The sequence below is a fragment of the Nyctereutes procyonoides genome, unplaced genomic scaffold (assembly GCF_905146905.1).
Source record: "Nyctereutes procyonoides isolate TBG_1078 unplaced genomic scaffold, NYPRO_anot_genome, whole genome shotgun sequence".
Lineage (NCBI taxonomy): Eukaryota > Metazoa > Chordata > Mammalia > Carnivora > Canidae > Nyctereutes > Nyctereutes procyonoides.
Genome location: NW_026575051.1, coordinates 34,637,797 through 34,665,139, shown reverse-complemented (window position 1 = coordinate 34,665,139; position 27,343 = coordinate 34,637,797). Strand labels below are relative to the sequence as shown.

Here is a 27,343-nt window from a genome sequence, read left to right as displayed (position 1 = left end):
AGCCATGAAAAACAGAATTCCATTTTTTACTAGATAGTAAGCATTTTCTTTTCATTGAAAATATTCAGTAACATTTCCCACAAGGAAAAAATTATCCTAGTTTAAGTAATCCTTTCTTCCTTCCCAAATTAGTTATATTAAAATATCCCAAAGTGAAATTATTCTTTGGAGATTATATTTCTTAGACATTTCATAAAGCTTTATATCTACCTCCTTATTTGTACACTATTTATTGAAAAATAGTGGTCTATCTAGATAATTCTGAAGGGGGTATTGTCAGAGTTTTAAGTAACAGATATATTAATAATAGAACACATAAAATAAAACTGGAACACCAAGTGTTAGTTTACAAATAATTTTTAAGTATTTCTTTAAAAGATATTCAGTTGAGCACAAAAAGTCACTTGGTTGGTTTCAGAAAACCATACATTTCTTTGCAAACAGTTATGTTGCTTTCAGCTTCACTCCCTGTAAGGACTACATTGGAATACAAATTTGTAATATAATCAGAGAAATTTCTTAGGAGTCTTTGCTCAATTATCACATGCCATCAGTTATTTAAATTGTAAGGCTACTTTTTTGGCTACTTTATCTCAAAATCTGTGTTGTAATCACTCCTCTTCTTTTCTTCTAAGTATACTTTAACATAATCAGATTCCATGTAGCAAAGAGGCTAGCATTTTTAATTTTTAGAAGAAACTTTAAAAAACTTTTCAAAAATTTAGTAAAAATGCTCTTTCAAAGGATGTGTTGCCTTTATAGGACATATTGCTTTTATGGTACAAATACAGAGGACTAAGACTGAATTTAAAAAAAAAGAATGCATCCAGTCAAACAATCTAATCATCCTGGCACGAATCCTAAAAACAATCAAGTAGATAACTGTATCCAGCAACTGTATGAATAACATTTTATGAGTTCATCAAAAAGTTGTATCACTATCCAGGAATCTAAACCATTTGAAATATCTGATCTTACCAACATTACTTATCATCAATTCAGTTCTTTTTTCAAAAATAAATAAATAAATAAATAAAACTACCCTTTGTTAAAAATAAAAAAGACAACAGCAACAAAAAAGAAGACTGGAAAGAAGGAAGTCAAGTGGAGTAGAGGCTTAATTTGCAAATGAACTTCATTCAGCGTTAACTACAAAGAAGACTGAACTAATGTTTAAAAAATACTGTCAAAAGAAGAAAGAATAATCCTATAGCCCTACGAACAATGAAATCAATCATAAATAGAATGTGCTACATTCTGCTAATCTATCAATCAAATAAAAAGTTTACTTTTAAAAACATATTTTAGGACACAAAGATTTCATGTCTGTTCAGTTTGAAATAGATCCACAATATGATGATGGCAGATACTATTATCATTTACCAAAAGTCCCAGAGCACTTCATAAAATCAAAAGTAAACCAGATCTGTTTTAATTATGTTAGAACACTTAGATACAATAACACATGTTTGTTCTCAGATTTTTGAAAGGTTTTGAGACCATAAATTTCAGGAACCTCAAATAACAAAAAAGTGTTGACTAAGTATATTTATATTAAATTTCAAAATAACTCCATCAATTTCAAGCTCAGTCATTCCTTTCTTCCCACCTCAATTCAATCCTTACAAATTGATGATTTCTCTGAAAGACAACTGTGAATATGAATATCATAAACAGTAATGTTGATATTAACAATAGAACATAAGCTTTTTTTAAAAAAACAACAAATCCAGCATACAATCCAACTGATTTCATAGAAGCAATTCTTATTTCTACAGAAGTAATATAACTATGATCTCACTATATAAGAGTTATATGCAGTACCCTTATATGCTTTTGAACCTGCAGAGTATTATAGCAACTGGAGGAAATGCAAAGAATTTTAGGAACACATGACGTTTTGGATATCGATCTTTAGCAAAATATGGCCAGTAACAATGAATTTCTACAAAATGCCAGAGTTTGTGGTTCTTTTAGTTGTGCAACAGGAGTTCATGAATGGATAATTTAAATAAACACCAAGTTTTTTTAAAGCAGTTTCATCTAGGCTATTGCTAATTCGAGCCTTAAGAACATTAATTATGAATTATCTTCTCAAAATGTTCCCAAAAGAGAAAAGTTTGTTAAACACATGACTGAGAATTCCAATTAATTGCTATTTTAGAAAAGAAAGTCAGAGTTTCACATGGCATAAATTCCTTATTAACTAAATGAATACTCTTATAACAGGCCTGAATATTGAAGCATGATATATCAATGAGACATATAATTTTTAAAAATAATACATATCCAGAGTTTACCATAGCAACCTTCCTCTTAGTAAGTTGATACTTCTTAAAATCTATATTAATTTTTCTATAACCAAGTATTCTTTTTGTACTCTCTGCCATATGTCTTTGAAACAATGTATTTATCTTCTTACATCATTTCTGTGATATATTAACATGATACATTCAGTAAATTCCTACAGTTAAATAGTAAAACACCTACACAGCTCCCTCAATATAGAATGAAATACAAATTTCACATCAGAACAACCAACACTATTGAAAAAAATATACAAAATGTTAACCTTTTAGTTGTTTTACGGGGATGAAGATTTTGAACACACATTTTAAATAGAAGTTCACTGTATTATACTACAACCCCAAACTAAAAATTATTTCAGTACATTACTTAGTGGATCTCTGATAATACTTAAGTGATAACATATACTTATAAATCTTTTTACCTAGTGAGAAATCTGATAGACCTTGGGGAACATGAAAAAAAAAACTGGGACTATTTTAACACAGTATTGAAATAATCTAGCCTGCATTAAGTTTAGGGAACTTAATTTCCATTAACAAAAGCTCTCTTCTCTCTGTTTCTCTCATTCTCTTTCTTTCTAGGCAAATAAACACAATGTGTATATGCTTAAAATAAGAGAATCTGTAAGTAACATGAACTGTTTAAAAAAAAAACACCCAAAACACTAAAATATGTGTTCTAACTTTTTCTTGTGTCATAAAACTTGTATAAAAAACTAGCATATTGCAAGTATATTAAAATTAAAAATACCAGTAAAGACTTCAAATGTTTAAAAAATATTTTTAAAATAAGTTTAAGCCTTCTTCTAACACATAAAATATCATATTTTACTGAGATTTTAAAAACTGTATTTTTTTTGTCCCTTTCTAAAAAGGTGCTTCTAGGGCTCAATTCATTCTCTCAATTGACTGTCTAAAATTCATTCATTCACTCACTCAGCAAAAACAGAGTATATGCCATAAACCACTATAACTTGGTTCTGGGAATAAAATTCTAAGAAACAAAATTTTAAGATTCAGTAAACTACATAAATTATTATTCATTTAATATAAAGAGTATAAAAAGAGGTGATTCTCAAATCCAAGGTTTTTGGACAATGATCTCTCTTTATTGGATACCTTGTTCTATACTGCCGCTTCTCACTGGCACCTGTGGGAGCTGTCGTCCCCTCCGACTGCTGAAGGATGTGTCTGAAGGAGGAGGATGGGTTGGACTTGCTTGTCTGTGCATTCTGTGGGCACAAAACAAAGGGGCAATGAAATTATGAAACTCCAAGAAGGGCCTGACAAGTACCTTTCCCTTCTTCCTGTTACTATTAAAATAGACATAAACCTCCTAACTCAGCCTTTGGAAACAAAATCAAATGCTTTTGATGATATGTGTAAAAGAAATACTATAAAAAGGAGCTAAAAGAGACAAGGTCATGTCTGTCACATATAGTTCTGCATAATGATTCCTGAATTGAGTACAATCAGACTCACTTTGCAATAACTTTCTATGAAGTTGTGGCTTTCCATTAAGTTATCCATTTTTGGTGGTGCTGAACCAAATATATCTGCTTACAGCCTCTGAATCCTAACCATGTGGATAAATTAGTCAAGAAAGGCTGTTGCCTAAATTGCTACTATTAAGTCAATATTTATATATAGAATTACTTATAAGTGATAAGAATACTTCTAGCTGTAGACTTTTATAAATTACCATTCATTTGTTCTTTATTTTTAAATAGGAAAACCTTGACGGATATTTAAAAAAAATAACCTTGGGTACATGCTATAAAATATACTGGTCCAAGGATTGAAGTTACAAATATAAATTTGAGAAGTGTGCAGGTACATTACTACTGCACAGGAGTAATCTGACCTCCATCTGCTGGCATTCACTTTTTTTTTTTTTAACTAAAAAACTTTCAAACACTCTAAGATTTTACCGAAAACATACAAAAGATTTTTATAAAAGAAATTTCTCTTATACTTTTTAAAGCAAATACACATTTAATTTTCCAGGTAATTTTTCATAAAGAGTTTCACATAATTAAAATATATGTATATATATATATATATGAATATGCCACAAACAGATGGAAGGACATAACACAGCCAAATTTAATTTTCAATGGTAGCTAATTGGCAGGAACTATAGACTACTATCAGCACAGTGAAGATAGATGCAACTATAGAGAATGTGGAATAGGTTTAAGTGCCACAAAGAAAGGGGTAAAAATTATGGTGTCATAATGAGTGAAAGCATCAAGTGCTCAGGAAAGTACAACACCACACCAACACCCAGAGGCAGAACATGAATGCTGGGCTGGACACTGAATAGCGACCTTGTCAGAAGCGGAGAAGGTGGCGCCGACCCTCCAGGGGCAAGGTGGTGGGTAGAACACAGTGCTCTGACACTAGAGTGCTCACTCGACCTTGAGCGAGCGGGATGTTTTCCCCTAAGGACTGGCTGATCAGTCGCTCTTAGGGCTGCGTATCCCCTTCTAGAAAGGCATGGTGGGAGAACCCTAAAACATTAGGGCCAAAAAAGATCTTCAGTCAGCAGGTTCACATTAAGTTTGATACCAACACATTTGTCCAAGGAAAACCTGGTTACTCTTACAAGGCAGTGACTTTAAAAACCAGAAGAAACTCATCATCATGCGATCACTGAAATGGAATTCAAAAGAAACTGACAAGTTATTGCAAATGTACATGCCACGTGGTTTTCAGAGGGCTAATCCAGATTCCTCCAATATAATAAACCTCTTGTAAAGTTGCACAAGGGCAGAGACTTCTGTCTCTTTTTTACTGAGCTGCATCTCTAGTGCCTAGAATACAGCTGTACAGAAAGCAAGAACTCAAAAAAGATACCTTGATTGAATGAATAAATATGATTAGAATAGCAAACACAGGGATACTTCAAGCACTTGCCTTCGAGAAGAAATAGTGCACTGTAGGACTCTGTGTATATTTTTACAATGTTAATCATTATAATCTGCAATAGGAAGTTTATTCCATGTAGGCTGCAAAAGGAAGATGTCTTCTAAGGTTAAGAGAAGCAGACCAACAAATTATAATGATACAATAAGATGGAGTATGTTTCATTACTGAACTGACTAAATACAAATGGCTAATGTATGGATAATAACATATCTTCTAAGACTAAAAAAAAGTCTGAAAAGATACTGTCCATATATTGACAGTTATCTTAATATAGGGTTCAAAATCATTATGAAGCCAATTTATGAATGAAGAATGAAAAACTGATGCGTATCTTGTTTGAAACAGATACATGATTTTGTCTTTTAAAAAATCATTTCCAATATGTATTTAAATAAAATGCATGTTTAAAATACTCAAAATTGATCTTTTTTTTACAGTGACAGAAGCAAAGAAATAACATTTCATCCCTTTTGAAACAAGGTTGTAAATCCACTTATCAAGTGATTTGAAATGTGAGAGTAAAGAATACATATTAATCATTGGAAGTTTATTAATTATTGACTATTTTATTCACCTTGTATTCAGATTGACAATTTTTCTTTTAAATAAAATGACTTTCATAGCTGTTATGATTTTAATTCAAGGTATCTATTTCAGAACAATAAAATGGGAAAAAGGGACAACTTAGAATGGTAATAAATGTACATTTTTATCTTCTTGACCTATGGATTGATGCTTTATCAGACTTTAATGCTAATCCTGAAACCTGGACTGTTGTCTCAATTTATAAATTAAAGGAGAAAAGAACTGACAATACATACTAACACTGTCTATTCATTCTAAATTGACTTTTCAGATACTTCAACTCTATAGAATTAATTTATATGGAAAGGAGGGCATGATCAAGTCATTTTCAGTAGTAAAGAATGAGTTTTTATCTATTCTATTTAAAAGCCATTATCATGAGTACAAACTTCAAGCAATCCTTATTCACAATACTTTTTTAGTGTGGTCTGAAAAGTGAATAGTAGTTATCACCCTAGTATTGAGAAATTTCATTTCAATTTCACTTAAATCTATCTTCATTCTTTAATGCAATTCATAGGCACTAAAAGGACTATTTAAATGTTACTTGAAATATGAACAATTTAGGTAGACCTTGTATGGCACCAAACTGGCAAAGATATAAAAAGTAACTGCAGAGACAAATAAATGGCTTTCTAGGTGAGTATTAATCCAGATTAAGAGTGTTTCCATCTCCAAAGCTACAGGAGTAGCTGGGAACAGCTTGTATAGTGTGTTTAAGGTTCCTCATTTAGCACCAGATCTGTTTTTTCTTTGACACGAACTAAAAAATCCCTTAATAACAAAACAGTCCCTACTGCCAGCCAAACTATAAGTATGAAAGCACAGACCAAAGGGGTGGCATCAATAACCACTTTGCCTGAGGAAGAGAGAGGAGTGTGGCATTAAGTCTGAATTCCAGGAAGGAGAACTGAGGAGAGTGAATACGCAGAACTTTAAGAGAGAAGGGCAAGGTTCTGGAAATGAGAGATAATGGAACCAAGTACAGTTCATTTAGACTAGAGGAAAGGCAAATCAATCAAGAAATTCTGAGGTACAGGGATGAAATGTTGAGAATCCAGGCTGTTCAGCCTTGATGTTTTCAATGGAATGTAATGTGCTAAGAACATACGGATGCAAGAATGGAAGAGATTAGGAACAACCATACCAGAGAATGGAATAGGGAGTGCATGAGGGATAAGTAAAATGACAGTAACAACTATTCTTTACTGAGCATCCATCTGGAGCCAGGCACTAAATGTATGTGTGTATATGGACACATGTATACACATATATGTTCTTCTTTTTGATATTCTCATAGCAACTCTGGAGAAGTATCATTATTCCTATTTTATAGACAGAAAAACTGAAGATCATAGAGTGACTTGTAAAATGACAGGTAATGTGCGGTAAAGGTAGGATCCACACAGATCTACTGACCACCAACACTTGCTCCCTGTGTTGCCTATTGAGATAGAATTTGTTTCCATATCACAAGATGAAAAATGGCAAATCCTTGGATATACTGTTAGTCTTACAAAACAAAATATAAATATATATCCAAATATCAAACTGTTTGACAAGTTTTAACAGAATGGTCTTAGAGCTTGTAGGAACAAAATGTATGGGAAATGGCATTTAATGAATACCTACTCCATTATACAGATCTATAAATATCCCATAATTTTTAAACAAAAAATAAAGCTTATAGAGCAAAATTCTAATTCAAACTTAAGTATGTCTGAAGCTAGTTTACCATCTCCAAATGTAAATCTAAATATTTACCAGTGTCCAATCTATCCCTACTCTCTTCATCTAAGACTAGTGTTTTGACTTGAACTTAAGTAAAAACACATATCTCACAAAAATCTGAGGTTAGTCAGACATATCTATTGTTGCAATGATCTTGCAGTGAATTTCTTCTACTGTAGCTTAAAAATATATCTTTTTTTATGGCTTATTAAATAAAGGATGGACACACCTGTGCTATTTAAGGTCAGCTGTTCAATATGGTTCCTCTTGTAACGGCCATTGCAGGCCTACACATTCTCTTTCCAATAGCACCAGAACAACATAAAATGCATATATGTTGGGAAGCTTTCCTTTTCAAATTGGTTAATTCTAAATACTAATCTTGACAAAACATCCCCTAGGTAGGTTGCAGAGTATGGGTTCCACAAAAATAAAAGTCGCTAGAATAGAAAGGAGAAATGCTGCTAGATATCATACACTGAATTCATATGAGAGTGAAAAGTCAGACTTTTACGAAGGAGCTTCCCAAGAAAATCTGAAGCACTGCTTTAAATGCTAGGCACAAAAGTCAGAAATGAGTTCTGCTTGTCCTCTGTCTGTAACTGGTCGTATCTTTCAAAATATTTTCTTACAACGCTATTCCCCATAAGACCAAATTTGTTAAGGCCAACAAAGGACCTTCAAAATGATGACCATTAAATAGCACATTTGCCAGAAGCCAAGTTGTGACTGTATGGTATGAATCCTTTGGGTACGTTGTTAACTTCCCAAAGACTAAGCATTGATGTCCAAAGGATTCATACTGTGACTTCAATTCACCTGAAGTTAGGTGTTAACTCAAGGTAATGAGAGTTAACACAAACCTAGAAAATCAGGCCAATTCTTCTTTTGTAACTAGTTATTCAACAATCCACTTAAAAACCAAGCATATAATTTATCCTCTAAAAATCAGTGGAGAGCTTTAATTATAATCGAACAAATATACACCCTTAAAAGGTTTGAGTTTTCTATATTAAAATCTATTAGCAAAGTAAATAAAGCAAGAGTAATATGAATATGAAACTTAAGCAGCAAACACGGGAGACTGGGAATCAATGAAATTCTTGCTATTCTTTTTGGAGGGAAAGAGGATATGTGTTTATTTACAGATAATTTCAGTGTTGTAGAGGGAAATGCCCACTCATTTGTAGTTAAGCACCATGAGTTGATTCTAGAATCATCCAACATTTTATAAAACAGTATCCTATTATCAAAAAGACTTTCTCATTTACACTCAATTAGTTGTTGTTAAATGAACTAAAGCCTGAATGGGGTAAAAAGAATAAGACTTTGAGGAAAAATCTTAATATATCAAAATAATTGAAATTATGTCTGTGAGGCAGGGGAGCAATAAATGGTGCTTGAAGATTAAAAACTTGTCTAAGGAACTCAAGTCATTTATAATACTAGTAAAGAAACTGTAGTTAACTGAGTTGGCATTAAAGAATATGTAAATGGAAACATAATCAGTATTGTTTCATCACAGGCTATCTATCTCTCTATCTTTCATTTTCTTTCTCAAAGCCTAGATCTCTGTAAAATTGAATATCTACTCAACACTTTTTGAATCCTCTAAATCCTAAATCTCTAAATCTAAAGGAATTAGAATCCTTAAATAATCGATATCCCCATAACTATTAGCTTGGAATAAATTTCATTTTCCCTTTACCCACACCCCTTGATGTAACTAATAGCTACTAATTTTTCTTTTTCTTTTTTTTTTAACTACTAATTTTTCTGATCTCAATTCAGAGGTAGTATTTCCTGGGAGGTTTCCTTTTTTTGCTGTTCACTATTTTATTCCTTGAACTTACTAGCACATTGCTTGGCAGATATCCTTTAAATGAATAACTGCATTGTCCAGAGTTTATCTCAATCAAATCTATTGTGACAGCCTAGCTGGAATCTTGCATCTGCCTTTCGATCTTTTAATTCATCTTACAAACTGTTGTTATAGTGATCTATAATTTTTGAACTCAAAGCCAATGATTAGCCTCTTATGTGTCCAGCCCACCAATGGCTCATGGATGAATAAAGCAGAAGTTGAAATTCTGTTAAATAGTCCACAAGGTCATGTGTAACATAACATCTAGAGATTTCTGCAGTTTTATTTTCAACTCTCTCCCATCTCCTGAAAGGATTCTCCCTCTCAAAATGGGCATAGATCCCCCCAGATCAAGAGGAAATTTTAAGCCTCAGTGTTTACTCATATTTTTTTCATTTTCATGGAATATTTTTTCATGGAATATTTTCTACACATCTACTTTTAAATATCTAGATTTCACTCAAGTGACACCTTTTTTTAAAAAAGATTTTATTTATTTATTCATGGGAGGGAGAGAGAGAGAGAGAGGCAGAGACATAAGCAGAGGGAGAGGCAGGCTCCACACAGGGAGCCCAATGTGGGACTTGGTCCCGGGACTCCAGGATCATGCCCTGAGTTAAAGGCAGATGCTGTAACTGCTGAGCCATCCAGGTATCCCTCAAGTGACACCTTTTATGAGATATTTCCTTTCTGCACCCTACTCTTTTTGTTTTCACTATACCTTGTGCATACCTTTATAGTAATAGCTGTAACACTTTAATGCATTCTTTCATTCACATCTGCGTCCCCCTACATGTTCTCAATAATTTTTGGATGAATCAAGAATATGTTAATGAGACATGAGGTGTTTTTTACAGCTATGTAAAATAATGTGTTAATATCTTACACCTAAAAATAGTAAAAAAAAATTGGTAAAGTTGGATAACTTGCAAAGTAAGTCAATAATTCCATTAATTTTTACATTAACTCAACAAATATCTTTTATAGGCAAGTAGAAATCTTGGATCAATTTGCAGAAAAGAGATTTTTTAAAAAGATGACATCATTCAGATAAATAACACTCAAAATATTTGCATATTCCAAGTATTACATTCATTGATAATATTTAAATAATCTCTGAAACAAAATATTAAAATGTCCTAATATGTAAATAGTAATGAGTACAGTTTTAGTCCCCTTTAGTCATCAGCATGATCATTAAGAGAAATAGAAGAGATTTTTCTTAAACCCTAAAATTTAAGGGCCACCTTCAAATTATCCTTCTCTTGTTTTTTAAGGCTATTCCCATATAGGAGATCTATTTACATGAATGTCTTTAAACATCACAATCTGTGCTTATGAACTGATCATATAAAATAAGTGAAGGCACCCTTGAATTTATCAGTTGAAATAGAAGATGGCCACACAGCACAACACCAAGCCTACCTTTCTGCATCAGAGGCAGTGCCTTTCCTAGTCTGTTTTTGGATGCTAGATCTGTCAGACTTTCTGGAGTGCCTGTGGAATGAAATGTTAAAGAAATACAAAATATATGATGAATAAAGCTACAGTAATATCACACAATGATCAAAGCAATAGACATGAGAAATGACAACTATCTTACTTAAATGGTTTTGTCAGTTGGTGCTTTTTAAAATAAAAAAAAACAATAATAAATAAAAATCAGAACTGGTGTTGAGTGGAAGACACAAGTTGCCCAACAGGAGATACAAGAAGTTGAGACTCTCTTAGTCTAGACAGGTTTGTCTGCAGTAATGATTTAGTAGAAACCCCTGCCGAGCAACTTTGCCTTTCCTAATGAGTAAACAAGTCCAGTGGAGCAATGTAGTGATGATGGATGTGATGACAGTAATGGTTTAGGTGCTGAAAGACTACAAAGGGGTGAAGTGCCCTCTACATTTACAAGTTGAACAGGGTGCTACAAAGATTTTTTGTTTGTTGTTCTTCCTCCACAAAATATGAAGAGAAGAAAAATACTAGAGTGAAATATGATTTACATAATCATTTTAAATCAAGTATTAAAATTATTTCCAAAGTTATCACAAACATGCTTTTGTAACCATGTAGCACTTTAAAAAGCTAACCACATATCACAAACCAAAGAATAAAGTTCTCAATATATTCTATGTTCCAGAAGCACGTATGTACACTGAACATTTGGAACTTGAAATGTCCTTTCCCAAAGAAATGTTTATATAGAGAGCCTACCTCCCTAAGTAGCAGCTTATATATGCCTATTTGACCTAAAATGTATCTCAGCTACTATATATTTGAAATAAATATAATATATTATGGTCAAGAAACTAAGACCTCAAAAAGAATCCCAGGGAAACCATAAAAAGTAATATGCATTTTTACCTTGATAATTGTATATTTTTATCTCAATAGTTGATTCTTTACAGTTTATCCTTATTTTTCTTTCCTGATATCCCTTCTTTCCAACAACGAAGAGAAAACTATCTGCCATTACTTACTAATGCCAGATAATCTTTGTGTCACATATATGCCAAGCCCTGCTATCAAGCTCCCTAGTAATAACATATCAAAGGATAAAGTCCACCTTCACAGGGCATACAGACTTCTGCGGCTGTTCCTCTCTCCCCATCTCTTTTGCTGTTGCCCAAAACTGGGCTCACCCTGTGTTGCCTTTCCAATTTAGGCTTTCAGTTGGGTGTTCTCGGGTCTTCTGTTACTATGACATCTCACTTCTGAGAAATGAAAAAAGGGTTGAAGCAGAGGAGAGAAACATCTCTCACCTGCCACTTTCCTTGAATTGTTGGAAAGGGGATATATAAAATGATAACTCTATGCCAGGTCCTGAGGGAGGCAGTGATGTATTAAGCTTCATACATCCTTTTGTGGTCATCTTCATTTCAAAGATAAGGAAACAGGCTCAGGACAAAGCTACTCAATCAGTAAGAAGTAGAGCTGGGAAAAGAATGTAAGTATGTCTGGCTCCTAACCTATTTCTGTCACGTACTATCCAGCAAAGTGAAGGGATGAAGTTGATTCTAATGTATGCCTTTGGGTTGCACCTTTGCTCAAGAAGGGAAGAAACTACAAAATGTGGTATAAGCCTAGGGAAGCACGAAGACATAATCCCTCATACTAAAGGAGTATCTCTGATATTCTAATTTACTTTGTTGATCCTGTGATGAGGAGAGAGAACTGTAGTGTGGAAGAGTAGAGAAGTACATGGCACACATGTAAAATCAATTGGAGGTGGTTGTTGGGAAGGAAAGCTTGTCCCTAAAGCAAAGGGAAGGAAGGTATATACATAGCAGGAGTTCAGTAGGCATCTGAACTCAAAATAAAAATATACCATTAAGAGAAATTTATTCCTTGTCCCAAGAACGCTCAGGGACTGGTAGGACAAATGTTCCTTTTCTCATATTGAGCAGAGTGAGAACAGAATGAGAGCAGAGTTTTAGGTTACATGAAACTCACTGTCATAAAGGTTTTCACTCATTTATTCATTCAACAAATATTTGTTGAATGTGTATTTATGTCAGACTGTTCTAGATGTTTGGCTTATGTCTGTGAAAATAAAAATTCTTCTGTCTTTAAGCAATTAACATTTTATCTGTAGGAGACAGTGTACCACCACAACAAAAAGCTCTCAAGAAGTAAATTATATAGTGTAATAGAAGGTGATAAATGCTAACAACAAAAAGTCCATGAGAGCAGGAAGGATCAGAAATGTATGTGAGGGTGGGGTTTGGAGGGCAAATCTAGATCACCATTTTAAATAGGGTAAATTCAGGAAGGATTCATTGAATAGGCAACATAAGGTGAGGTCCAGGGAGTTAGACACCTACGTATCTATGGAAAATGTATTTCAGGAAAATGAATGGCAAGTGCATAGGCTCTAAGACAGGTGTGTCCTTGGTATGTTGAAACAAAGTAAGGAGACCAGAAGGCAAAGTGCTGAGAGGGAAGAGTCAGAGGACAAGTTTGGTGATGGGTGGGGGTTGGTGACTTATATGCAGTATCCCATAGACTTTTGACAAACTTTCTCCTACTGCATAATGAAAAGGTTTATAGGCATCTTTTAGAACCTGTTTTTATCCCTGCTAATTTCTATTAATCTTTCTAGATTCAACTGAGATTTTGCTCCTGTAAAACTTTCAACTCTCCCTCCTCTTCTCATCCCTAATAATATACTCACATACTAGATTATCACAAAAATCTATAATGAGAGTAATGATGACAATGATGAGGATGATACCAATGATATCTAACATTTACCGAGAGCTTGCTGTACACCTGACTGCTTTATTCGCATTAATTCATCTTATCTCACCAATCTAATGGGATGGATACTACTCTTTTATATCTTTTTTAAATAAAAAGATTGAGGCTTAGAGAGATTAAATAATTTTCTCTAACTCATAAAGTCATTAAATGTGAAACCATGAAGTGAAAGGAGACTCCACAATCTGAACAGCAGAGAACATACTTCATCTGTGGCGTAAATGACGCTGGCACACAGTAGTTAAAAGCATGGACTCTGGACTCAGACTGTCTGGGTTTAACTACCTGTTTTTATCTAGCTGGGTGATTTTAGTCAAGTTATCTAACCACTCCATGCCTGTGTTTCTTGTTCTTACCTGTGAAGTGGAGATAATGTTATCACATCACAAGTTTGCCAATTCTAACTCTTTGAGTATCACTTAGTATTTGTGTTACGGTTTTTATGACATTACACAGAACAAGGATTTGTAGTAGTTTCAGCATTACTTAGAACTAGCTAGCAGTAAGTGCTATAAAAGTATTATTTAAACAGATAATAGCATATGTTTGTTTCTTAAAAGTGAAGACTCATTCATCTAGAATAGTGTCAACCTCAGTCAGTACTCCATACCTGGATGACAAAAATTCATGCAGAGGTTCATACATCCAATTTTTAATTTCTATTTTAACTCTCTTGTTAAGAATGACCTTTTTTCTCCAAATGCTATAGAAACTTACTTTTATTGAAGATTCATCTAAAGATTTCTACAAAGGACAGGTCTTTATAATTCTTTTTAACCACTTAAAAGGATCTTCAAATTTAGTTCAAATAATATACACTTAATTGTAATAATTCAATGTAAAGCAAGAAACAGAATAGGAAATTCTAACATCTTTTTCACTCCAAATCCTGTTATTGCTATGAATATATAGTATTTTTAAACACAGATATTTCTTAGAATAGAGGATTGTGAAACGTGAGATAGGAAAGATTAGATCAACCTATATTTATGTACTATACTATTGAAACTATTGATCATATGATTATAAAATGGATCATGGTGAAATGAACTACATTCTACCTTACATTACTCTAAGTTTTTTATGATCATGAATGGCATCTGAGTTATCACTGTAACATCAACATCTAGCACATAGTAGCTGCTTATAAGTGTTTACTGAATGAATGGTTTAAAAATTAATTTTTTGAGTATTATCCTGTAATTTGAGAGTCTAAAAAACTATAATAAATAAAAAACTAGGGTTATAAAATTCATTTTACATAAAATCAAATAAATTTAGAAATATAACTTTTTATTGTTTTCTGTGCTTCAGTAAAATACAAAATATCATACATTTAAAAAGCTATTTCATTAGCCTTATGTATAATGAAGTATCAGTCATTATTATTGGCCCGAAAAATGCTTATCATGTTGCAACAAGCAGCATAAACAGATTTTTAGTTTTAAGGGACACTAGAATTCACCTAGTCTACCTACAACTACCTAAATTTACAGATGAGGAAACAGAGTTCCATAAGGTTTAAGTGACTTATGCAAGGTAAGAGGGGCCTTAATTAGTTGGTGAGGACACCACCTTCATTTTCTCATGTCCTTAGGTTCTCTGCCCATCTGTCCTCCAATGACTTGAATGATTGATGTTTATTGGAGGGGCCCCTGGAGAGAAGTGAACAAAACAGTTGTAGTGTTTCCATCATGTCTTACTTATGTTAGGTTTCAACATGTTTTGTTCATTAAAATATTTTATTATCTTTTTATTATTCATAAATAGTGCTTCTAGACATGCATGAATCAGAAATACTGAGCATTCTTTTCACTTCACAACTTGATGGTTGTTGGTTTTGGCCTTTTGATTCTTAGTTCCCAGGGCACAAATGGAATTCTTTAAAAGTTATAAAGCTACATTCAAATGTAGGTAAAACAATTATTTTATTATTAAATCAAAGCAAGAGTAATAATCAGAAGTGGGAGTGTTCTTATTTAAATCTAATTCCTTGTAACTCCATTTTAATTATTGTTCTATTAATTTAAATGTGAAGATTCATAAAATGTACTAATGAAGACAAGTAATTGGTAAAATCTATTTCTGTGCTACTTTCCTTTCCTCTTCAGTAACTAAATTCAATTAGAGCAATTCCCTGAAGACATTGGTAAATACATTTTTTTTTCTTTTTTTTGTGGTAAATACAGCTTTTCTGAAGATATTACAATTCTATTAAGGTCTAAAATGAATATGTTAATAAAATTGTAGTATTACTTAAAGCTATTTTTTTTTTGAAGATTTATTTTTTTGAAAGCAGAGAATGCACCTGAGCACTTGAGTTGGTGGGGAGGGGCAAAGAGAGAGAGGGAGAGAATTTTAAGCACATTCTGCACTGAGGGGAGAGACCAATGCAGGGCTTTCTCTCACAACCCTGAGATCATGACCTGAGCCGAAACCAAGAGTTAGATGCTTAACCAACTGTGCCACCCAGGTACCCCTATTTAAAGCCATTTTATAATAAAATGAAAATATAGTATGTTCTGTTTAAATTTAGGAAGAAAACATTATATTTGAATAAGAATCTACCTAAGAAATGTTCATATGCAGTGAAGATGGCTGCATGCAATTAAGATGCTTTTACCATTTTGTACAGTATTGATATTTATGTACATGACTATAGCTATTAAACAGACTTAAGTATTTTAGTGGATAAGTATATTTCATTCATCCAAATAAAGAACATTTTTGAAAAGCACAAGTAACAAATGATGCTATCATGCAAATAAAAATGGTAAGTAATGTACTGAATTTATAAATGGTTCTATGTTAACTCTGCATCACTCTGGCAACTGCCATGAAGTCTGGAAGTAAAAAAGTAGGCAATCTCTTTATTCCAGAAATATTTTTAATGGAGGAAGACTATTCATTCAGTTTGAATCAAAGAAAATCATTTGACATTTTCGGTCAGAGATTCTAATGGACAAGTAGCTGCTACTAATTGACAAATGTTGGGAAACTATACAAACAGGATTATTTACAAAAGAAATAAGAACTACTTTAGCGACTCAGGAATTAATCTGTAACACAGTGGGATGCTTTACTTGTTCCAATAATTTACTTGTTGCCAATAATAACGTTCTCGAAAACAGGGTTATTTCCTCAAATATTTTTAGTATTTATTTAAATCACACACCTTAAAGTTATCATGCATTTTAAAGGATGCAAAAATATTCTCAATCACTCATTAAAGCTAGTAACTTCAAGCTAATGAAGTGTTAAAATACATCTCAAAATGTACCAATAAGAATACATTGAATTTTTCTGAAAAAGCTTTTATACCAAGAATAAAGAAGAATTAGATAATAGCAATTATGATTATTTATACTAGCCTTTCATATTTAAGAATGATTAATTCAACTGTGAGTGCTAAACTCAGAACCTTGATCTGTCAGGGGTATATTAAAATACATTTTTTTCTAACTTGCAAAATAAAAAAAATTATTATTTTGAAGCTACAAGTAGATGTAGTTTTTATTAAATTCATAAACAGAATTATGTACAAGCAAGTTCATAGAAGTTACTTTTTATATATTAAAATAATACCATTTACAAAGAAGTATTTTGTTATTGGAATGATTATTTTTTAAAATGTCTTTGCATTTTTAATAATAAAACTGAAAGGAAATTTTCTCTATAATTTTAATGCCAAAATCATTCCCTGGGTCTCCAAATTTATGTAGTTCTTCTTCATCATTGTTCTAAACATCCTACAACTTCTAGGAAATCCTCCTAGATCTAGAAAAACCTACTTCCATGTTAATTACAAATAAATCTATTATACAACCTGATATGACATCAAGATTGTTTAAAACTGAAATTATGGCAGCCCTGGGGGCCCAGTGGTTTAGCGCCGCCTTCAGCCCAAGGCGTGATCCTGGAGACCAGGGATCCAGTCCCACGTCGGGCTCCCCGCATGGAGCCTGCTTCTCCCTCTGCCTGTGTCTCTGCCTCTCTCTCCCTGTGTATGTGTGTCTCTCATGAATAAATAAATAAAATCTTTAAAAAATAAAAAAAACCCTGAAATTAAATTGTGGGAAAATGGCACATTAAAATTTCATGTGAGTGCACATGCACATGTAACCATATGTATATTTATGCTGTAAGAAATAAGTGGGCAATCAAATGCTTTCCAACTTACTAGAGAACCTTCTTAAGCAAAATTTTCTGTATTACTGTTATTTTCAAAATAATCAAATATGACTCTGATACAGGACATCCAAAGGCTGATTATATGAATTGCCATTGATTTTAGAATATTTTCCTAGTTACTAGTAACCTAGGGCAAAAGTCAAATGATGCCCAAATTCTTATGAGCATTCACTATCTCCAAATGTGATGCTAGGTTCACTTCACTTAGAAATTGGTAGAAACTGAAGTAAATAAAACTGATAGGAGGTAAAATGCAAGTGTAATGTTTTGTCAAGTGATTGACAAGGCTACTTAGGAACTTAGCATCTGTTGATTCAGCTATTTCTATGGGTATATATTATTCCTATATTTTAATAAAAGTTTACTGTAAATAACTTTCTGTTCCCTATTGTAACAAATCCTGTTGTCAAGCCATTTAAAATGTGTCTTTTGGTTTAACATAGATCTTATTTACAAATAAGTTGTAATAAAAACATAAAATATATATTCAGAATTATGTATTAGTAAAAGTTTCCTTAGTGATCTTATCTAAAAGGACCATTTCTGCTTCTAAAATTTACCCATAAAATTATATATACATTCTATTAAACCGAATAACATAATTAATTCATATGTCACTAAATGACAACTAATTTTTAACTAATTTTAACCTCATGTGTCTAAGAACTGAAACTATTATTTGGAAGAAAGAAAGAAAGAAAGAAAGAAAGAAAGAAAGAAAGAAAGAAAGAGAAAGAAAGAAAGGAAGGAAGGAAGGAAGAATTCTTTGGATTTCCATTTTGCTTAATTTGTGTCCTGATAAACTTACATTTATATTCATTATAAAGACCATGATATGTAATTGTCTTATACTCACACAGTCATTACATGAGATGAAATACACTGACTCATTTGTTTGGAATAGATTCAAAGGCTTTCCAGAGTTGTGTTTTATAAAAGGACATTCTAAGCTCCTTGATGGCAGGAATCTTGCTTTTCTTAAACACTGCTATGTCTCTAGCCATAATAAGAATGCACATAGCAGGGTACAATAAATATTTGTTGAATGGATGAGTAGCAATGTGGATTTAAGTTTTGATTTAATTTATATGATACCTTATATTCGGATAGAAAATACTTTAAATTTATAATAATTTTTAGATTTCAGATTCGACTAACTTCTCTACTCTCCGAAATTCTATCTTAGATACCAGATAATAGAAGAAGGAATTAGTTTTAAATTTCAAATACACAAATCATATTAAAAGGTAAATTTCTTAAAGATTAAAACATGATAAAATATTCTTAAAGTCTTTATAAACTACCAGTTTGTGGTCCTTTCCAACATTGGTAAAATGACTTAATTTTTTCTGAGTGACCGGGTTTGTTTTTCTTTCATATTGGAATCCTGAAGATATCTTGACTATTTACAGACACAGAAAGAAAATTACATCACTCTTAACTAAGATTGCAATTACTCTGCTATCTATACCCACACATATTGGAAATGAACCACAGGAACCTCTTGTATACTTGCGTGACTAGTTGTTCTGTTTCTGAGCTATCAGATATACTTATCTACTTAATAAATATTACCAATGTGTTGATTGAATTTCTCCTTAAACTAGAAGCACCTCAAACATCCAATAACTTCTTGAGATCAGTTAGAAACAGATATTTAAAGCAAAAAATTATATATAAGAAGCACTGTAAACAGGAGAACTGGGTTAGCTATGCCTGTGAGAAGGATAACACAGCATTTCTGACACATCATCAGCATGAAGTACATTCAAAGGACTGATGCTATTTTCAAAGACCTACCTTGTAGACTGACACTAGCCCTTGACAATATTTGGTTTAAAAACACCATATTCATAAAATATATAAGAACCAGTTATTCTATTTCAAAATCAGACATTTTTAATGTTCCCACAAACCTAAACTTCATTATTAACAAGTCTGTGTAGTAAAAACAACAACAACAACAACAACAACAACAAAAAAACACAAGACAACAGAGATTAAACCATTAACCAAATAACAAAGAAAGGCTCTGTGACAGATTTTAACATATTTTTAAGCCCCTGAAAATTTTTATTTACTCATGTGTAAATCAAAGCAATATTTAAATGTTTCTAGAAAATCAAAACACTGAAATAAATGCTAATTTAAAACAGAACTCTTCCACTGAATCTGACTTTATTGTGTTTAAACTATGCCATATGCATGCCACCCTCATTTCAGTAAACACTCTGAGGTACTTTATTAACGGTGGATGCATTTATTGATCACAACATATCTGATTCTGGCTCCTGAAAGGAAGCATATAATAACCAACATTTCTCTTGGTTATCTTTCACTTGGTGACCTATAAGCCTGTCGAAGCCACTTGTCTGTGAGGAGGAGTTGGCTAGTACCTGTCATTCTCCGGAGATGCATGCTGGATTTGAATCCTGGGACTAGGAGGTCGTCTCCTATCTAGGGAGGGGGACCATCTACCCCTGTTTGCCCAATGAACAAGACAGGAAAAAACAGGACATTTAGTAACTCCTAAAACAAAATAATATATGGAAAAATAGGACTGGAAAAGCACCCCAAAAAGGCAAGGTGTAGAATCTTTGCTCCATAATTTACTCTTGATTTTGATAAGCCTTAGACAAATAAATTATAATATTGTAAGAAAATAAATCTTGTTACCCTAGAAGTGAATAGAAACAGTTTATTTGGGAAGATGTTTGAAATATATTATGTGTAATTTTGTTCTTTTAAAATGTGCTTGTGTGGATACATATCTACACACACACACATATATATAAGTTTAAGTTAAAAAAAGATGCGCCCTTAAGAACTTGGCTTATGTTCATAAAAAACAGATTTAATAAGCTACTGATGCTTATTTGAAATTACTGGATAAAGTGGCAAAGATGAGGTGTGTGAATTTAATACAAAGCAGAAGCACAGTTTTCTATTTCTGTGTTTATAATAATACTTTTTTGTGATTAACAGTTAAATGAAAATTTGAATCTTGGTTCATTCTTTTGTTAAACTATCTTGAGATTCTGTTTGTGCAAAAATCACAAATACCCAGTTGAAACAGAATAGAGGAATAAAGAACTAAATAGGCCAGATTTGGAAATTTTTATATGTTAGGTGTGAATACTTTAAACAGGATAATTCCTCTGGATATTTACTTCTTTGTATGCAAGAAGGGATAACTGAATGGTCTTTAAGGACTCATCCAGCTATAAGAGTTTATTATTATCCAAAGTAGACTAGTCCTAATGTTTCAAAAAAAAAATAAAAGCCATCTTCTTTGCCATTTCACTTGGCTTATTGGATTTATTATCTGGACAAAAGCAGCAAAGGGCTGTCAACATGTGACCAGGATATCTGAGAGCAGCAGATACTAGATTCTGAAAGCTCCTTGGAAGTTTGTGCTTAATTAGTCAGCCTCACACTATGATTCAAACAGAGCTTTAAGGAAGCTGCGAAGGAAATAAAGGTATCAATAGCAGAATTTGGGCCTGAAGAGAAAACTGTGTGACATATACTCTTAAATGTGTTACATGTTTGTGAAATTAAAAGTACCTTGTATTACTTTTAAATTACTTAATAATTTTGGATTAAATAGTTGGTCAGTCCAATCTAACCGCTTTAAAATGTATTTTACTTGCCTTTTGTTCTGCAGAAAAAATAAAGAAAAATATTTCTAAAGTAATTGAAAATAATCACGATCACAGTGTCTTCTACATTAAGTTGTACTCTGTCATGTTAAAAATAATGGTGTTGGAAGTTTTTATGGTATGTGAAAACACTAAAAATATAGTTAATGTATTTTTTTCTGTAAAGAATTAAGTAATGTTAGCTTGACAGGATCATGAGTAACCTTGCTTCTTGAGGCAAAATTCCAGTCCTTGTGTTTATTTAAACAAAAAAGTAAAGGAAAATGCTGTAATTATGAACCATGCAGTGAAAGCTACGAAAGGAAAAGGTGTACATTTGGAAACAAGCAACTGTGAATGCAAGCTATTAAAAGGTAATTTTTGATGAAATATGTAGAATAATACATATATTATCTGTATACTCAAAGTCCTTCTGAATATGCTGATATACAGAAAAATATAAGAAATCAATCTGCTTTTTCCTCATATATTTAATATGGGAGCAAGATCAATTTATACTCAATTTTCATCCAGAGACTAGATATCACATAAGTTTTAATATGATACATTTGTGAATTTCAAATATACTAGTATATTGAAGCTCCTTCTTGAATTTCTCTTTCCAAAATAGCCTACCTAGAAGTTACTGGTTAGTTACAATATTATTATTTCAATATCAGGCATCCCAATCCATGAATTTAGGACCCTCTATTTGTTCAGAGCTCATCTCTTTCCCTGTGATCATAGTAGAAGAAAGGTCACTCTGATGGTTGAGGGTTGAATTAATAGGCTGTGAGCTCCTTGCATAAGGAACTCCAGTGTTTGTTTTTGTTTCATTTTGACAGGTACAGAAAAAGTAATCAACATATATTTGTGAATGCCCAAGTAGACAGCAAGTTATTATGGGTAAGAAATAATGAGTACCTTAACTAAGAGATTAACAGTGATGAAGGGACTCACTAATGAGATATAAAGGAATTTGAATTGACAGGTTCTGGTAAGCAATTAAATGATTCTTATGTCATGTCTCCCCCCCCCCCCCCGAACTGATACACTGTAAAACAAATGTGGGTGGATGTGTTTAAATGTGCAATTACTATTTATGTTTGCATATGTACACTTCTTTCAATGGCACATATCTCTTGGCAGAATATGGTTAAGCAGCTCAGTTTTCTAAAAGAGAAATTATACGGAAATGTAACCATTCACTTCATAAGCAGCACAAGTAAGAAATAGTTGTGAACTACTGTAATATTAGAAGCTAAACCTGAAAAAATGAGATGACTGATTATATAGAAGGTATTTTTATTGTCTGATCTCACTATTCATTTTAGTCCTTTAAAAAATGAGTGATGGGCTTATTAAGGAGGTTACTTGTGATGAGCACTGGGTGTTATATGTAAGTGGTGAATCACTAAATTCTACTCCTGAGACTAATATTACACTATATGTTAACTAACTGGAATTTAAATAAAAACTTGAAATAAAAAATAAAGTAAAAAAAAAATTCCCCAGTATTGTTTTAAAGTAAAATTAATATAGATACTTATACTTTGAAACAAAGTATAAGTAACAAAGCTTATTTATTTTAATTCAATTTATATTTGTTACATTTTAAGTAGGTACTTCCTTTCTGTTAGGCCTCATGTTTCCATGTGGAGTGAAATTCATTCAAGCAATGCTCCTGTCTCTTTTTACCCTTTGTCTCACTCTACCTCAAGAAAGGAAGAATGTCTTAGGAGATCAGTGACTGTGTTAAAGGACCAGGCACAGGTGACTTAGTCCTTTCTGGATTACTCCTTCCAAATCAAGCTACCTGCAAACAGCAAACACTGCAGGACACAAATCTTCAAAACAGCTATAAGATCTGAGGTCTGGGCCTGAACCTGTCTTGTGGTTCAGTGAATCTAACTGATTCTGGGGTGGGTTATTAGCAAGCCTGTAGACCTAAAGTCACAGCTATTTTTTTTTTTAAATTTTTTAAATTTTTATTTATTTATGATAGTCACAGAGAGAGAGAGAGAGAGAGAGAGAGGCAGAGACATAGGCAGAGGGAGAAGCAGGCTCCATGCACCGGGAACCCGATATGGGATTCGATCCCGGGTCTCCAGGATCGCGCCCTGGGCCAAAGGCAGGCGTCAAACCGCTGCGCCACCCAGGGATCCCTAAAGTCACAGCTATTAAACTTGTCCATTGCATTTATGGTGATATTAAGATCTCCCATCTTCCAGTTCCTGGGTCTAGCTCACAATTAGACCCAAATTTGTGAACAGAAAATGGGAGTATTTTTAAGCCCCCTAAATCTCCAAATTGAGCATTTACTAAGTAAAAAACAATAATGCTATCAGAGATGGCAAGGACAAATAAGATATGATCCCTATCTTCCAGGAATAAAATATAGCAGAAAAAACAAATACACTACTAGGTAAAATATAATGTTTTAATAGAAGTATATAATATTATGTGGGCCCAGAAAAGAAAGTGAATAATTGTTATTCGCAAAAGGGAAGTATGGGAGTAGGTGGTGCGGGTAATTTAGAAAGGTTTTATAAAAGCTATAGTTATCTGATGTCCATTTTTGAAGAATGGACATTAAAATTTTTAATCAGGGAAGCCCCAGTGGCCCAGTGGTTTAGCGCCGCCTTCAGCCCAGGGCATGATCCTGGAGACCCGGGATCGAGTCCCACGTTGGGTTCCCTGCATGGAGCCTGCTTCTCCCTTTGCCTGTGTCTCTGCTTCTCTCTCTCTCTGTGTCTGTCTCTCATGAATAAATAAATAAAATCTTAAATAAAATAAAATTTTTAATCATACAACAAAGGAAAAAGTGATAATTTTAATGGAAAGAAAATGAGACAAAAAGGAATAAAAACTATTAATAAGGGTCATGAAAAAACTAATGGGGCAAGAGTGACAAGGGAAGGGCTATAATATAATTCAACACAATCAAGGTAAGAGATCTGTTTGGGAGATTCTCAAAAGAGAATTAATAGGATTTCCTGACTCCTTAATGTGAAGGATCAGGAAAAATGTTTCCAGATAATGTGTCTGGTTATATGTCAAAGCTATCTAATAAAAGGAAAATTTAGGAAAAGAAAGTCTTTTGCTATAACAGGATATAAACCGACATAATGAATTTAATTTAGACATTCTGATGTACAGAAATGGCAATTGTTTAGAAATTCAGACCTAGCTAATACTCAAGGGAAAGTTCTGGCCTGGTCAATTATAGTGGAGCATTGTCTTCATATGTATTGGGATGCAAATTTTTAATAGAAGTACAATTTCAGGGGCAGAATGAGTGGGGCAAAAGAAAACTGAAGATGGAAGTAGGAAAGACACCTATCTTTGTGGGGTGGGAAGGAAGTGAAGCCTGCAAGAGGAGACTGTCATAACCAAAGCACAAGAAAGAAAATCTGTAGAGGGTACTGAACAGGGGAGAGGTTCAAGTGACAGGGTGGTTAATGCAAAATGTTGTAAGACGCTGCTGAACAAACAGGGAGCCAGTGTAGTTCTTGGAGGAATTTCAGTACTATAGATAGAGCCATGGTAAGGAGAAGTCAGACTGCAGAATTTACTAGGAGGTAAAAAAATGGAGGCAGTAAGTGGAGACTACCCTTTCACAAACCTTCACTAAGGCTATGATTTCTATGAAAGGTCAAGAAAGAAGATAAAGCATTGAAGAAAAGTAACTATTCCCATGGCTCTAAAAATAAATGTGTCTGAACATTTAAATAATAATTTGTTTTAAAGCCTGAGAAAGAAAAGGTTAATGGTAGGCCTGTAACCTACCCCTTCCCAAACAGGGCATGAGGGGGAATGAATGATATGAAATATTCCCTGAATAAAGATGGAGGAAAAGTTAAAAAACATTGACTAGCCTTCCTTGTAAACATTCAGTGATATTTGCTAGTGAAAATATATACATCTTCAGTAGGAAATAGTCTTTCTAAACCTTTTACTGTAAATAAACCCTAAATTTGATTTATGAAGCATGACTAGATTCAGCAATGGGATAGTTCATACTTGTGTTTGTTATTTGTGTATTCAACAGAATATATAATGAAGGCACTTAAAAATGGAAATGGCTTCCTTTGCAAACAATGCTTCTACACGCACTATAAAACCTGGGCCAAACCATCCTAATAAGAGAGAAAAAATGGATCTGGTGGTTTGGGACTCCCTGAAGAAAAGAATACGTCATCTGTGCCTGGTGCTCCTTCATCTTTGAATCATTAGTGAACTATGGTGTTGGATATCAAGTCCGCTTTGACAATTTTCTGCTTTGTACTGACACAAAACTTCATTCATTTTACAAGTTAGTGAAGATACTTCAGAAAAGGGCATGGAGGGGTTGGTACAACAGCATACAAACATTCATTAAAATGGTTTAGAATCAGTAAATTATTTAACTTTTATAGTTCATTAGGCCATGGAAACATGTCACTATTTTAAGAATATGAAATTATGTTTGAAAAATTTTCTTTAACATTTTATGTCCTGTGTATAAATTAGGCATTCATTTAAGAAGTTCTCTGGTCAATATGAGAAACTAAGTAACTGGGACAAGCCTCTAAACTTCCCTCTCCCTACTCTGCAACATTCTGCCCTGGGACTTTATGCATTTTCCAAAGAGAACAAAGTCACCACTGTTGATACTGTGATGTTCTGCTTCAAAGCTGCTGATAGGTATGGGCAAAAAATGGCATTTGAGGTCCTTATCCTCCAGACCAATAAGAATCTACAACTTGTGTAATTTTCTTGATGAAAACTTATCTCACTTTATGTTGTTCTTGGCAACGGAGTTAACCACAATAAATTAAAGATCATTGATCATACCAATTCCTGCCCCTTGGTCCTTTTTCATTTGTTAATGGAGAATTTCTATTTAGTAATATAGACTGAATATAGGTTTCAATTATATTTTTCTTCTATCAAAAGTAAGTACACTCAGACTTCTCTATGACCAGTACAAAAATTGTAGCCAGATTGTCTACAGGCTATTTTAAGAATATTACTTAAGAGGTTAAATTCACTAATACATAGATTTGTGAATTCTATGCCTCTAGAGTAACAAAGGAACACATGCTAGATAGGTCAGCATAATAAACCTGTGGTATCCAATATAGTAGCTACAACCCATAAGTGGCTATTAAGCATTATGGAAGAAAGAATGTAAAATATCTATAGTTTTTAATTGATTATATGTCAGAATGATATTTCAGATGTATATTGGGCTAAAGTATTAAAATTAATTTCACCTTTTAAATATGGCAACCAGAAAATTAAAAATTATACATGTGGCTTGCACTATATCTCTAGTAGATAGTACCTATATAAATGATATTAAAAATGTTAGGGTGTTGTTATATAGTCAGAATATTCTACTAAATTGAGCAATTCTATTCTGTTTTAATACCAACTGGAAACATATAAGAAAATAAAAATAAGTAAAAACTATAAAAATATCTTTCTTTCTACTCTTGTATTTTTTCTTGAGGACGAGGTATATTCTATAACAAAAGAGAAAAATAAAACAATTTCAACTGTGATTTTATAAGAGCCTATAGCCATTTCAACTAAAATTTCTAATACAAATATAAAAAATATATAACATATAAGTTAGATTCCACTGTTTGCTATTACAAAATATATAAATACAAAAGAATACTAAATAAAAAGTAATTTCCTCAGTAGAATCATATGCAGTCAGTTAAAAATGGATGTGTATACCCATACCTATTATTTAAGTCCAGAAATAAACACCTCATAAATAGATTCTGACTAAAAAGATTGCTAAAGAAAAGTTTAAGGCAGCCTCTGAAGAAGAGGAGAAGTGG

At 32.9% G+C, this 27,343-nt stretch overlaps 1 protein-coding gene across 15 annotated transcripts in view; it reads right to left on the bottom strand.

Annotated features, from left to right (window-relative positions):
• Positions 1-27,343, bottom strand: part of RIMS1 (regulating synaptic membrane exocytosis 1) — a 473,974-nt gene that overhangs the window by 106,854 nt on the left and 339,777 nt on the right. For 6 of the 15 annotated variants that reach the window (XM_055330495.1, XM_055330502.1, XM_055330497.1 and 3 more), the window contains 2 exons: positions 10,846-10,917; positions 3,429-3,541 (listed from right to left, as the gene is read on the bottom strand). In XM_055330495.1, the coding sequence (XP_055186470.1) occupies positions 3,429-3,541; positions 10,846-10,917 (185 nt within the window). Of the gene's footprint in view, positions 1-3,428; positions 3,542-4,639; positions 4,823-10,845; positions 10,918-27,343 lie in introns of all 15 variants that reach the window. The other 9 variants (XM_055330491.1, XM_055330492.1, XM_055330500.1 and 6 more) reach the window with 2 other exon arrangements.